Raw genomic sequence first — 13,946 nt, forward strand, 5'->3', positions numbered from 1 at the left:
AAAAGGAATGATTCCTCCGGAAGGCGGAACGCATAATAAAACTGGGCCCCTGCAACTCTCCGATGGAACCTTTCTGGGTAAGCACCCCTTAACCTACGGCGTAATACTTACCGCTGGACAGTTTGGCAGCAGAGATCACATCTCTCAGAAATGGCATGTGTCCTGGCCAGTCGACCTAGGGACCTGAAGCTACCTCTTTCACCCCAACGTACACGGCTATGCACCTATTCCTTCTGGAACCAGCAGTCAGGGTCCGATGAAGATTGAGTGGGCCTTTTGTAGCCTTGGTGATCTCATCACCTTGGCTGAACTTACCTTTCACCTCGGTAAGGTGATCGAGGCGAAGAAGGATTTTGATGGACAGCGTGCCGAAGAGTACGAAGCGCTGGAGCGCAGCATCTCAAACTTTGGCAACACTCTCCTCAAGGTAATGCTACTCTCAACCATGAGAGGTGCACCAGTCTCCCTTTCTGCTTCAGACTTATTGTTTTATGGAACTGTCTCCCTAATCGCCTTCTATTATCCTAGGTTGTCGCAGTCTACGAACAGTGCGGATCCCCAAAATACCTGGACCCCCTCGACAAAACTGCCCGCGATGGTATCAACGAGTGTAGAGATCTAATCGCGGGTGCTCTCGAGTATTTCAATGCCAAAGTATATTTCGCGCTGCGGCCAGGAGATTGTGGAAACCCATTTTACGACATTGGGAAGAAGATATCATGGTATTTGCTCGGATGACAAGCAGCGGCCCAAAAACTGGTGGGAACGCTGGACCGGAACAGCCATAGGCTGGCACGATTGATTACCCTGGCTCTGAAGTGAGTAACCTCTCCTTATCATGAAATGGCAACGTTGCGAAATGTTCATCAGAGTTATTCCTGACAATGCGTTATTAGGGAGTCAGCGCGCGTCGACCGTGACACTCTGTCTGCTCGTGTTGCAGAAGTCCATTCCCTCGTTGATGCGTTGGAGCGAGACCACCATGGGGTCGCTCGAATCATCAAGGAAACGCTTGATGATCATCGAGCATGGACAGAAGATCAAATTGGCCGTCTCATAGCCAGCAGCCAGCGTTCTTCCAGCGATGACAGCCTCTTCCAAGTTTACACTGTCGTAAAAAGGGTCCTCAATACAGCATTGGAGACTCGGAAAGCAGTGTTCGGAATCTACAGAGCCGTTTCCGAAATCCAGGTCATTGTCAACTCCGTCATGACGTTTCGTAATCTATTCACGCCTCGCGTTAACGCCCCTGTCATCGTTGGGGATTCCCAACGAGGGGTAAAACGCCAGACTGACCGGCGGACTGGGACAGCCCCCAAGAGTGGCTTTTTCCCCACAAGGCGCTCAAGAAACACAGGGACCTTTCTAAGGCCTGGAGCTCGCTCATCACCCCAACGCGATCGGGGCAATACGGCTCAGGGTCTTGTTCAAAGCCAAGGTCCCCGGAGTTCCTCCCGCCTACTGCCCATGCGGGGGCGCCGAAACGGCTGAGCACCTAGTTGTATGGTGCACAACCCCGCCGAAGCCTAGAGCGTGGGAGGAGAGAGCCCTGGGGTGGCCCAGTGACCTCCATCGGACCCTATCAGGTGGAAGCTGGAGGGCGAGAACGCTGGCGAAGAGGGTCACAAAACAGCGCATGGACTCTGAACGACTGCCTGGGCACATCTGCCTAATTGGTTGAATGGGAAGAGACAGGAGAGCCAGAGGAGTGAGCAAGAAACTCTCTAAAAGAGTTTTGCGGCAGGGGATTCTGAATGGTTGAGCACTCAAAGCTCTGGTACGGATTTAGTGTTGTAGATGGACCGGCATGGCGTGAAAAGGGAATATCGGCTTCTGACTCTTCTCCTCCGCATCCTACAGTATAATAGATCTATGGCACCAACAATGAATAGCTCGAGAGCATCACTCACTGATGCGCCCTCTCTAGTTTCTTCGGCGTGTCACAATGTATAGATGTTTAAGATGCTTTCGTCCGGAGGTTCCCTCCCATCTCGAAGTCATCAGTCTGTTGAGCCGCCTGGCGTGGGTGGGAAGTACCTAGTGTCCTCTTGAAGGGATACCATTCGTTTTCAACAGCGTTATTTTTCAGCACCCTGTGAACCCTGACATCGACCAGCACTGTCCAGAGTGTTGTGCAATACTAGGCACGCTTCATGGAGTGTACGTAGAGGTGCAGCGGCCGACAGTGCGAGCCAGGACCTAAGGTTCGGGTTGAACGAGTTGCCTGTAGCTGAACGGCATCCGGGTAGTTAACACGGGGTTGCTATCTGCCTTCCATGGTCCAGGTTGTGGACTAATAATCGAGAAGAGAGAATATGGGAAAGGAAGCAGGGAGCCGGAAAAGGACTCACCTCCAGCATGGACTACAAGAGTCGACCATGGTTACCACATTTTCGAGCTAGGCCCGGCTAGCTCAATCGGTAGAGCGTGAGACTCTTAATCAAGAGGTCACAATCTCAAGGTTGCGGGTTCGACCCCCGCGTCGGGCTCAATTCCCGGCTACGATGCCTATTTTTTTCTCAAAATTTTTTGTGAGTGGAGTACAAGTGTATGAGGCTGAGCGTTGTAGAAGCTGGTGGGGCGTCCTTTGCCGACGTTGCCCGTGCCCCTCCTCCACAACCCCGACTCAGGGGGTTCTGCAGATACCAAACAACCTGGACCGTGTTTGCGTTGGCTCGGTGACGGTCACTGAGAGTTTGCGAATAGTCTGCTTGGAGGGCCATTAGTAATGCACAGAGGCGGTTGCCAAATGGTGGCGCTTCCCATGTTCTCAATACGTCGATGTCCGTTGGTCATTCTCAGGTACGGAGTATCCTCGTGTGGTGTCCAGAAATCCTCAAACTGGAAACTTCGGTGGAAACTTCCGGTCTCATACATGACAAAACTTAAGCAAACATCACAATGACTAAAAGGTATTCGGGCATCAATGGGTGCCGGGTAGGGATAGAGAGAAGAGAAGAATGCCAGTTGATCCAACCTCCATCCTCGTATATACCGAGAGGACTGCCGAACCGAGCCTCAACCCCGGCCTCCGTGATCTACTACTTCGAATATTCCTTCAATAAAAACACAGATCGACGGATAGGATCTCGGCACGATGATGCGGAATATCGACGAAGGAAACTTGCTCTGGGTGTTCTTGTCCGACGGCGGAAGGTTCTGGGTCCGATTACCAACCATCCTCATCACGAAGGTATACGTCAGGACCTCACGGAACGAACACTCGGAGTCCATCATCGAGCATTTACATTGACACCTACCCAATAAGCTGGGTCTGTAGTCCCAATCATTGACGGCCTGGAACCGGCGTGGGGTCGATAGCCGACACGGCAATTTAGCCAACTCGCCCGGACTGCCTCCGATGCGACTTGGATAGAGTGATCAATCAGGTACGTGAGGAGAGCCAAGATCCGGGGGTCCCTCCGTGCCCAGTCGGCTCCGGAGCACGGCATCTCGGTGTGTAAGTGGGCCTGTCGAGGATAGTTGGTATAAGAGACCATCATGGAGAGCCAGGTTCGCCTTGGATGGCCCAGGCCCCTTCATCTCCTCCGCATAGCCTCTATCCTGTCTCATCGAAGCCGGCCATAGCAAGGATGAACCTCCTCTCCGCCGTCCTCTCCTTCCTCGCGCTCTCTGCAGCGCCGGCTGTCGCCGTCCGCCCGTCCCCGGGCTGCGGCAAGACCCCGCGCCTCGTCAACAGCGGTAGCACCACCACCCCTCTCCGCATGACCATCAACGGCAAGCAGCGCGAGTACTTCGTCCGGCTCCCGCCCAACTACAACAACAACAACCCGTACCGGCTCATCTTCACCCTCCACGCCCTCGGCGGCAACGCCGCCCAGGTCATCTCCGGCCAGGGCGGCTACGTCCCCTACTACGGCCTGGCCAATCTCGTCAACGACACGGCCGGCGCCGTCTTCGTCGTCCCCAACGGCCTCAACAACGGCTGGGCCAACCAAGGCGGCGAGGACGTCACCTTCCTCCGCTCCGTCATCACCGCCGTCGAAGACGACCTCTGCATCGACCAAGACCGGCGCTTCAGCACGGGCTTCAGCTACGGCGGCGCCATGAGCTACTCGCTGGCGTGCTCGCTCGGGTCCGAGCTGCGCGCCGTCGCCGCGCTGTCGGGCAACCCCATGATCAGCGGCTGCTCGGGCGGCACCGGCAGCGTGGCCTACTACGGCCAGCACGGGACGCAGGACTTCGTGCTCCCCATCAGCGGCGGGCGCGAGATGCGCGACCGGTTCTTGCGGAACAACGGGTGCACGCCCGGCCAGCAGGAGGCGCCGGATCCGCCGCGCGGCAGCAACGCCAAGGTGAAGACGGTGTATCAGGGTTGCCAAAAGCCCGTGGTCTGGGTGGTGTTTGATGGACAGCACACGCCGACGCCGAGGGAGAATGGGCAGGCCGATACGTGGACGCCGAGGGAGACTTGGGAGTTCTTTAGCCAGTTTGAGTGATCGCTTGGTGGGATGTAGCAGTAGGGTGTAGGAAAACATGATATTTGAGGTCGAGAACTATGTTGCGACTCACATATGCAATGTGTAGTGAATAATCCTTCTTGAAGGACTCGTGACTCGATGATTCCGGAAATCCTCAACAAAGTTGAAGCTTTTTTGAGACCGACCACGTCCTTCCATTGCTAGATGTCACCCAACACCGAGAGAAGGCCTACCAAACCAAATCACTAACGCTTATAAACTACCCATGCTGTCTCTTTGAACTGATTTGTATTATATGATGTGAATGGGCCCTGGTGCCTCGTCCAACCGTATATCTATGGAAGTCCAGGTGCCCGAAAAGCACATCCCTACACCTAATCTGACTCCGCCGTAAACGCTTATGGTGGGGAATGGGAATGAAGTTCGCTTGATGTGAGGGGTATTTACATCAATCTACCCCTCAGCAATCAGGGCTCCTGACAGATCAAGTCTGAACCTAGACAGCTTCAGACGTTTAGACCACCAAGATAGATAGCCCAAGAATCAGCATGATGGCCAGGTGGCCGCATCCAAGGTGTCCCAGAGCTTGACCAGTCAACTGAAAATGAACCGGCGGGCGCAGACTACGTCCCAATCGCAGACTTCTTCAGGTAGAAGCTCCAGGTTGACCTGACTCGCCGCAGTCTGATGGGGTTGGCCCGCTCGGAGCTTTGCTTGTCGATGGTTTAGATCTTCGAGAATCGATTCGGTGTGTTGCCGGGCAGCTGGGTTTAGTTCGCAAATATCCTGACTGTAAGATCCACGCTGCCTGTCGCAATAACGCAGCGGATTTTGGCATCCGGCGGCGCAACCGCTTTCGCTGCCCCGTTTGCATCACCTTGCCCATCACCGTTTGTTGCAGGCTCGTTCACGACTGACGGCGCCCAGCGGATGCAAGACACAAAATGGGAATGCACATTGTCGATCTTCTTCACACAACGTCCTTCTTGAGTCAAGTCCCAGCACCGCACGGTGTAGTCGTCGGAGGCCGAGAGGAGGTACTTCCCGCCGGGGTGGAAGACGAGACCGCGGACCCAGTTGTCATGGCCTACCAGGACCTTGATGCACGTACCCCGGGCATCCCATAACCTGATGGTCTTGTCTCTGGATCCGGTGGCCATGAACTCGACAGTGCTCGTTGCAGGTGGCTTCTTGACGCCAGCCATCGCGGCGAGGTGAGGATATGCGGCGGCCGGGGCAATGGCACAGCAGAGAACGACATGTTCGTGGCCGATGAATGTCGTCTTGGGCTCTGGGTTTGCGACAGAAATATCCCAGAGTCTGGCCGTAAAATCGTCGGCGACCGAGAAAACGAATCGGCCGTCGATAGATGGGCAAACGTCGCGGACCCAGTCGGCATGACCCCGCAAGGTCTTGACGCAAAACCCCGTGCTAACGTCCCATATCCTCAACGTCTTGTCTCGGCTCGCACTGATCAGGAGATTGCCGGCACCACCGGCCACACCAGATGGGATAAAGCGAACGGCGCTGACGCTATGATCATGGCCAGGAAGTGTTCGGATATTTTTGTAGTCGTCGGACGGGTCCCACAATTTGATCGTCAGGTCGGAACTGCACGACGCCAACAGGGTGTTACCGCGTGGCCCACCGAAATCGACATCCAGCACAGACTTGGTGTGACCTTTGATGGTGCGCTCCAGTTCACCGAGCTCCCAATCCCAAATCTTGATGGTTTGGTCATCGGACCCTGAAGCGAGGGTAGAAAAGACGGGGTGAAAAGCGACGCAGTTGATAGCCTCGCGGTGGCTCTGGAGGGTATGACGGGCGGGGGCCTTTGGTAGCCAGTTGATGGGGTCCTTGGTCTTGTTTGCTGTGGGTGTTGCGCTGTCGAGTTCGGCTTGGAGGGCTGTATTTCGGGCTTCTAAGTCCATAATCTGGACGAGATCAGCATCAGGACGGGGAGTTGAATGGCCAATGGAAAGCCCAGTGAGGTGCCCACCTTCTTTTGTAACCGGACGACACTGGTCCACTTCCGCTCCAGGAGGCCCTCGTACTTTTTGGCGGTCGCTGCGTCGAAGACATCTTCGCCTAGGTTCAACTCTTGCCGCAAAGCGGCGGCCGTTGCTGTGAGATTGTTGGCACTAAGGTAGGCGATGAGGGCTCGATGGCTGGGTCATGTGTTAGCAGAAGCCAGCACTGGCGCCTTTGAGGTGAATTGCAATACCTACAGCTCCTCGGCCTGCCGGGGCGTCAACAGGTGCGCCATGGCAGACGGTGGGAGAGCGCTATGCAATCCCGGGTGTTGTTCTATGACGTTGAGCTGAAGGTGGATGAAGTGGTAACGGGAAGATGTATCGTCGGGCAGCAGTAGTGACGGCGCGTTGTTGTTGGTGCTGCGGATGGAAAATAATTATGGGAATCTGTCTGTAGAGCTCTCGATCCAACATTCCATGGCCGTTTGGCCAGTCGGAGTAAATATCCTCGGGTAGTAGTGGTGTGATGTACGAGGCGTGTCGTCACCCAAAACAAGCGGTGGATGGACGGATCCGCGGCCGATGATCGCAATCGCACTGGATCGAAGCGTCGTGCACCGGCGCTGAGGAGTGGAACTGGGCAGAGCTCGGGCTCAAGGCTGATGAGGATGGAGCAGCTCTTGGAAAAGGGAGTGCAATCAACCGAAGGTCAAGATGGCAGGATGGCTGGCGGTTGGATCCGTGGATGTTGGAGGTTTGGAGGTGGGAATGGCGGGGCACACCTCTGAAAATGGAAGTTGGGTTTTCTGGAGAAAGATCCCAGCTGGCTGCCCGTTTCAGTCCTCCCTCTCTCCTGTTGTTGTGCTGTGCTTGCTTTGCCCAAGCAGCGGAAGGGGGGAAGAAGAGGGGAGGTGGGGCGGCACCGCTGCTCGACGACAGCTGGCAGCGGGCCGCAGAGAGGAAGAGTCAAGTGACGTCGCCCGACGCAAACACGAGGGAAAGTCAACAAACCCGGGTGCCTCACCAAACGCGCTGTCCCTGAGCGAAGCCAGCCCAAGAAGCCGGGACCCAAACCGACGGGAGGTTTCGGGCAGGGGTCCTAGAGCCGGACAAGAGATCAACCAAGGGGATTTCCACACCGCCCTGGCATGCTGAGGTGGTTCCTGTGTCCAGTCCATTGCTGTCCCCACACAAACAACGCCAACACCTGCAGCTTTCGACAGCGCGACATTTCTGCCGCGACGGTGATACCGCTCCTTGCCTTCGTCAACGCGAATTCTATGTTGAAGATTTTAGCACTTGTTGGGTGCAGCGCATTTTGCCGGCCTGTGTCCTCTTCCACTTCTTTTATATCCCTTCTTTCCCGTTTGTTGACATCCGGTGACCCCACAACCCCGGCAACGGCACAATCCGTTTCAAGCATTTGCCCTGGACGAGCCGGACCCTCGCTCCCGCGCCCTGGCCCTGCACGGCCCAAGACTTCTTGGGCAACAAGTTTGGGAGCGGTCATCTGCCGACCGACAACAAAAACACATCGCACCCCTCGACATCCTCGACCATCCTGACGGCCGGCCCCTGACCACCGCTTGCGCATCCCAACATTGCGCCTCGAACTCACGCGGTGCACAGTCGCATCGCAGCTGCCGCCGCGCCCATTCCTTGCAGAACAAACATCGCAAAACCCAGGACATCTTCCAAGGTTGACAGCCTGCAGCTGCCCGACACGCCACCACACTCCCCAGTATGCCATCTCCCCCCCATTGCTCATGACGCCGTCCTCGTCCCGCAACGTCCGACCATGCTGCGCAACAAAACCGATGCGACATGAGCGTTCGCAAGAAACGCGCCGCTTTCAAAAGGCTAACACAAGCAATTCTTCGTCTAGGTCGCAAGAAACGGACGTCTGAGTCGATCGACCCCGCGCTTCTAAAACAACATTCACCATCCCCAGAACCTTCCCAAACCGCCAGATCCGTTGCTCAAAACCTCCAACAGTCCGCCATGGCTGAAGAGGAGGACTATAGCTCGTTGCCCCTGACCGACCGCTGGGTGCATAAGGTCCGTCAAACCCCCGACTCCCTTCTCCACCGCACTCGCTAAACCTCTCACTCGGAAATAGGTATGGAAGGTCCGGAAGCAGGCCTACGAGCAGGCTGCCCAGCAATTCGAAAAGACACCCGACGAGTACGATCCCGCATTCCGCCCCTTCATCCAAGACCCTAGCCTGTGGAAGTCAGCCGCCGCAGACTCCAACGTTGCCGCCCAGCAAGAAGGTCTCGCGGCCCTCTGCGCATTCCTCAAGTTCGGAAGCCGAGATGGTGCCCTGCGTGCCCGCCAGAATGCCGTCCCGCCAATTGTCGAGAAATGCCTGTCGTCGACCAGGGCAGCTACCAAAGCGTCCGCGATAGAAGCACTGATGCTCTTCATCGAGGTTGACGTCCCCGGTCCGGTCATCGAAGAGATCCTCCCAGTTCTGTCCAACAAGCAGCCGAAGGTTGTCGCCGCTGCAGTCAACGCCCTGACCCAAATATACCACAACTATGGCTGCAAGATCGCGGACCCGAAACCTGTTCTCAAAGTATTGCCGAAGCTTTTCGGTCACGCCGACAAAAATGTGCGCGCTGAAACGACTGCCCTGGCCGTCGAGTTCTACCGTTGGCTTCGCGATGCTATGAAGCCCATGTTTTGGAACGACCTGAAGCCGACACAGCAGAATGACCTCGAAGCGCAATTTGAGAAGGTGAAGGCCGAGGGTGCGCCGAAGCAGGAGCGTCTCCTGCGTTCGCAACAAGCAGCTCAAGAACGAGCCCCGGCCGGTGGTGGAGACGAAGAATATGCCGAAGAAGATGGTGGAGATGCTGAAGAGCCTGGCGAGTTGGATGCTTTCGACTTGGCTGAGCCGCAGGACGTTCTCGGAAAGCTTCCCAAGGATTTCTTTGACAACCTCGGCTCGTCTAAATGGAAGGAGCGCAAGGAAGCTCTCGAGGCTCTTTACGCCGTGGTCAACGTGCCGAGGATCAAGGAGTCCGACTTTGGCGAGATCAACCGTGCTTTGGCGAAATGCATGAAGGATGCCAACATTGCCGTCGTCACGCAGGCGGCTCAGTGCATTGAGGCCATGGCCAAGGGTCTTCGCAAGGGTTACGCCAAGTACCGCTCGACCGTGATGCAGCCCATCATGGAAAGGTTGAAGGAGAAGAAACAGTCCGTCGCCGATGCTCTCGGCGCGGCATTAGACGCCGTGTTCCTGACGACCGATTTGACCGAGTGCCTCGAAGACATCATCACCTACCTTGGCCACAAGAACCCTCAGGTCAAGGAAGGTACCATGAAGTTCCTCGTCCGCTGCCTCCGCACGACCCGTGATGTTCCCAGCAAGCAAGAGATTGCGTCCATCGTCGAGGCAGCCAAAAAGCTGCTCTCCGAGTCGAGCGAAGTCCTTCGTTCGGGCGGTGCCGAGATTCTGGGCACGGTCATGAAGATTATTGGCGAACGTGCCATGAACCCTCACATCGACGGTCTGGACGATATCCGGAAGACCAAGATCAAGGAGTTCTATGAGAAAGCAGAGGTCAAAGCCAAAGACAAGCCGAAGCCGCCACCGCCCGCGGCTCGCGCCCCTCCAGCCGGCGGTCCCAAGAAGGCTGGGCCCGGAGGTCCCAAGAAGGGGCCGCCTGCCAGGCTGCAAAAGCCTGCTGCTGCGGCTGCGCCGCCACCTCCACCCCCGGAACCCGAGCCGGCGCCGGCTCCCGCAGCACGGCCAGGTCCGGCCAGCAAACTGGGCATGCCCAAGCCTGGTGGCCTCGGTGGGCTCAAGGCTCCTCAGAAGCGAGCCCTTGCTGCCCCCGGTGCCGCTTCGCCCCGGCGCCCGCCACCTCCGCAATCACCGCCACCCGTCGAGGAAGAGGAGCCCATCGAAAGTGCTCCTTCTCCTCCGCCAGCAAAGCCCGCACCTCGTCTTGGTCTCGGACGCGGGGGGCTTGCAGGACGCTCTCTTGCGAAGACGGCCGCCCCTGCCATGCCTGCTGCCCCGCCCTCACCTCCGTCAACGACGCCGACATTCTCAGCGATCGACCGCGCCGAGCTCGAGGAGCTCCGCATGGCAAACGAGCGCTTGCTCAAGCAGCTGGACGACGCCCGGCATGAACGCCAAAAGCTCATGTCCGAGATCCAGGAGCTCAAGAACCAAAACGCCCAACTCATCGAGGACCACACCCGCGACGTGCTGTCCATAAAGGCGAAGGAGACCCAACTTGTGCGCGCGCGCAGTGACGCCGAGGCCGCCGAGCAAGCCAACGAGCGGCTGAAGCGCGAATTGAACAGGCTCAAGCAGGCCCTGGCCAAGGCCGAAGCCCTCAACGCTCAGCTCGGCGCCGGCAGCCCCGGGTCTCCCAGCATCGGATTCCGCGCCATGAGCCCGACCTTCAACGACCCGGCCATCTCGGCAGCCAGGAGCCACCGCATGAGCATGGCCAGCACCCTTAGTGAGGAGCGCGACAGCGGCGACCCGGCCGGCATCCCCCCTCACCGCTCTCGGGTGAGCCCGGATCTGCGCTACGCCGGCAGCAACGCCAGCAGCGGTCGCGCCAGCCCCGCGCGCGGGTTCCGTAGGGAGGTGAGCCTGGAGGAAAAGGAGCCGCCGCTTGGGCGGGCAGAGGCTGCGCCGAGTAGCTTGTACAACGGACGCAGCGAGCGGCCGGATAGCCGGACGAGCGCCGTGTCGAGCGCGTCGCTGTCGAGGCCGTCGAGCACAAGCACTGCCGGCGCTGGACAGGGGAATGCGGGCATGGAGAGTTGGAGACGGGCGGCGGAGGTTACGAGTCAGTTGAGGGCGAGGATTGAGCTGATGAAGGTTTGTCTTTCTTCCGCTTTCGGGTTTACGTAATGGACTGGATGCTAACGTTATTGGTGGTTAGGCAAGGCAAGCTAACAGGGAGGGGGACCACGGCGACGCGTCGGCGTTGCCCCGTGCGAATGGCCGGCGGATCTGAGGTTGTGAGGCCGGATAGGTGTTGATGTGCAGTTGCGCCTCGGTACACTGATGGCTATGAGTCCTTGCTTGGTTGGTTCGGAACAACGGGGAATCGGTTGAGGAGATGTGTTTGGTTGTTCGAGTTTGCACGATGCGAGCGGCGTTGCTGGGTTGATGGGATAGATCGATGTCATACCCAAACACCAACCACTCTTTGTGTTGTTTACTAGTAGTTGATATTAATACCCAATGTGCTTATACCTATAGAGTGTATGGTGAAGATGTCGGAATGTTCCCCTGAAAAGAAAAGAGAAGAAAAGAGAAAAAAGAAAAAGAAAAAGAAAAGAGCGAAGAAAAAAGAAGAAGAGGAAGAGGAAGAAGAGAAAAAGAAGAAAAAAGAAAAAGAAGAAACAAGGTAGGGAAGAGAGAAAGAGGAGAAAAGTAAAAATAAAAATAAAAGGGGTAAGCAGTGTTCTGCTATTTTATTGATCAGATCTGTTAGGGCAAGACGTAGTACTAAGGTGAGAACGTGAGAAGGACTCAAACAGGAGAAATCGGGGACGAAAAATAAAATAAAAATAAAAAGAATAAAAAAATAGAAGCAAAATGTAAACGAAAAAGGGGCGTGCGCGATCCGGGATTCGAACCCGGGTCATTCGCTATTCCAGGAGATGATGGGAAGCGAACATTCTAACCACTGAACTAATCGCGCTGGGTTTTGTTTGATTTTGTTGTGAGGGGGTTGGCGGAGCGGCTTGCTATGAGCGGCGGCGGGCCGGTGCGGAGAACGACCCCGCTTCTGTGCGTGGGGAGGCATTCCGTGCAGATGACGGGTGGAACGGCGTCTGGAAGAGGTAAGTGGAGCAAAACGACTGGAAACACGAGGGGGGAGCGTAACTCGTGTGAGGGATGAGTCCTGGGAGAGATATGTGGCTTGGGAAGAGGAATAGCTGTGCGGGAACAGTTCAATATACTCATGGCGATTCAACGTCCCAGCTCTGAATGAATGCTGTGACTGGGCGATAGGTTGGGTCTGGGAATTGTTGCTTCATACATTGGTATCTGCCGGTTGCGATCTATATATTCATACCAGTCCTGTCACCTCCGATCACCTGCCCAAGCCATTCATGGGGGAAATCGCAATGAAGTGACATAGATAGTCAAGTCAGAGACGCAGACGAGCTTCCAGAGACACATTTGTGACGTTTCCTATAGGATGAGACTTCCTTTCTTTTTCTCCTTTCTTGGGTTCTCTTTTTCTGTCTTGCTTGTTCTTATTTTTCGTGATTTTGCTTTATCTTCTATTCTCTTTTTTTTCTCTTCTCCTTTTCTGTTCTCCTTTTTTGGATCTTCTTTTCTCAGAGACCTGTGTCTCAAATATCCCTGCCGTACTCGAGAAAAACTGCTTTCATCTCTTACCATGCGTATCTTTGTTTTGTTACAGTACAAGCCTAGACCGGATTGACCAGCATGAAACTGATCGAGTCTCAAGTCCAATGCCATCCAGTGAGTTCCCAGTTTAGATGCAAGAAGTTCAGCCCAGGAGGGTTGGGGGTTGTAGACAGGTTGGTCCTCAACAGGCAACGTAGGTTACCATTGGTCTTCCACATCAATGTTCACGGGTCTTGTTTGTTCTGACCCCAGGACAAGTGTAAAGAGAAGCACAAGCCCGTCGTCGACGTCGAAATAAGGTTATTTGCAATAGGCTTTGAGTTGCCCAATTGAGGCATACTTGGTCGTCAGGGAAAGCGCGACTTCCTTGCCCTCCCAGCAAACGGTTCTACAATCGCGATGAATCGCCCCGCCTATGGTAGGTACAATTCTAGGTCTTGGCTTCCAATTTGATCTCTCAAGTCAACGAAATTGCCGTATTAACAAGGATTGAGGCCCGCAACAGACTTCATATAAAGATGGTGTAATCGAGGAGGAATCATTGGACAGGCTACAGATTGACAGAGCTCACTTCTTTCATAGATGAGCTCGCAGTCTCGTGTCTTAACCACCACGACCAACCTCTTGAACGCTTAGTGATCAAGCATTCCACATTCTTAGGAACATCTTGATTGCTTTTCTCCGGGACATATCAGTAGACCCATGAACACACATATCTCGTGAGGTTGTAGATACCTGAGGCAAGTATGGGAGGGAACATTTAACTTGCTCCGTCCATGGTCTGTCCATTCACCATCCTCTTTCTTTCTTTCTGTTTCTTCTTCTGTCTTCTCTTGCTTTTCTTTCTCTTTTGTTTCATTTTTCCATTTTTTTTTCCATTTTTTTATTTTTCCTTTCTTCATGGCCATGTTCTCTCTTCTTCTCTGTCTCTGAAGAAATGTTACTCTGTGGCTTGACTTTGGTGGTTGGAACAGAACGCGGGGCTGAGGCTTGATGCGGGATGTTGGTCGGGCCAGGGACGGGAGCTAGGAGCGGAAAGGTGGGGCAGTAGCTTGGCTTTGCGGAAGATCAGCGGTTGGCTGAGGAAACGAACTGCCGCCAGCCGCGCCTCATCCAGCCCCACTCCCAATCTTGGCCTCGGGTCCCAGCCCGAGTCCCGCCCAAGCC

The 13,946-nt window shown here is 55.5% G+C and overlaps 4 protein-coding genes and 2 non-coding genes across 6 annotated transcripts; 4 read left to right on the forward strand and 2 right to left on the reverse strand.

Annotated features, from left to right (window-relative positions):
* Window positions 1–256: 256 nt before the first annotated feature.
* Window positions 257–920, forward strand: VTJ04DRAFT_1997 (uncharacterized protein; the record flags this gene model as incomplete). The annotated part of the gene is made up of 4 exons (XM_069359745.1): window positions 257–427; window positions 529–654; window positions 789–818; window positions 897–920. 4 exons carry the CDS (start codon window positions 257–259, stop codon window positions 918–920), a joined length of 351 nt encoding a protein of 116 aa, XP_069224605.1.
* Window positions 921–2,402: 1,482 nt separating this feature from the next.
* Window positions 2,403–2,489, forward strand: VTJ04DRAFT_t14. The gene has a single exon. It is a non-coding gene; the product is annotated as a tRNA-Lys (tRNA).
* A 1,104-nt stretch (window positions 2,490–3,593) lies between these two features.
* Window positions 3,594–4,460, forward strand: VTJ04DRAFT_1998 (uncharacterized protein; the record flags this gene model as incomplete). The annotated part of the gene is made up of 1 exon (XM_069359746.1): window positions 3,594–4,460. One exon carries the CDS (start codon window positions 3,594–3,596, stop codon window positions 4,458–4,460), a length of 867 nt encoding a protein of 288 aa, XP_069224606.1.
* A 752-nt stretch (window positions 4,461–5,212) lies between these two features.
* Window positions 5,213–6,708, reverse strand: VTJ04DRAFT_1999 (uncharacterized protein; the record flags this gene model as incomplete). Its single annotated transcript, XM_069359747.1, has 3 exons — window positions 5,213–6,376; window positions 6,442–6,610; window positions 6,671–6,708. The coding sequence occupies 3 exons, from the start codon at window positions 6,706–6,708 to the stop codon at window positions 5,213–5,215; spliced, it is 1,371 nt and encodes a 456-aa protein (XP_069224607.1).
* A 1,708-nt stretch (window positions 6,709–8,416) lies between these two features.
* On the forward strand, window positions 8,417–11,406 carry VTJ04DRAFT_2000 (uncharacterized protein; the record flags this gene model as incomplete). The annotated part of the gene is made up of 3 exons (XM_069359751.1): window positions 8,417–8,473; window positions 8,535–11,267; window positions 11,332–11,406. The coding sequence occupies 3 exons, from the start codon at window positions 8,417–8,419 to the stop codon at window positions 11,404–11,406; spliced, it is 2,865 nt and encodes a 954-aa protein (XP_069224608.1).
* Window positions 11,407–12,013: 607 nt separating this feature from the next.
* On the reverse strand, window positions 12,014–12,099 carry VTJ04DRAFT_t17. The gene has a single exon. It is a non-coding gene; the product is annotated as a tRNA-Gly (tRNA).
* Window positions 12,100–13,946: the final 1,847 nt, after the last annotated feature.

This window comes from Mycothermus thermophilus, assembly GCF_041956435.1.
Source record: "Mycothermus thermophilus strain CBS 625.91 unplaced genomic scaffold VTJ04scaffold_1, whole genome shotgun sequence".
Taxonomy (NCBI): Eukaryota; Fungi; Ascomycota; class Sordariomycetes; order Sordariales; family Chaetomiaceae; genus Mycothermus; species Mycothermus thermophilus.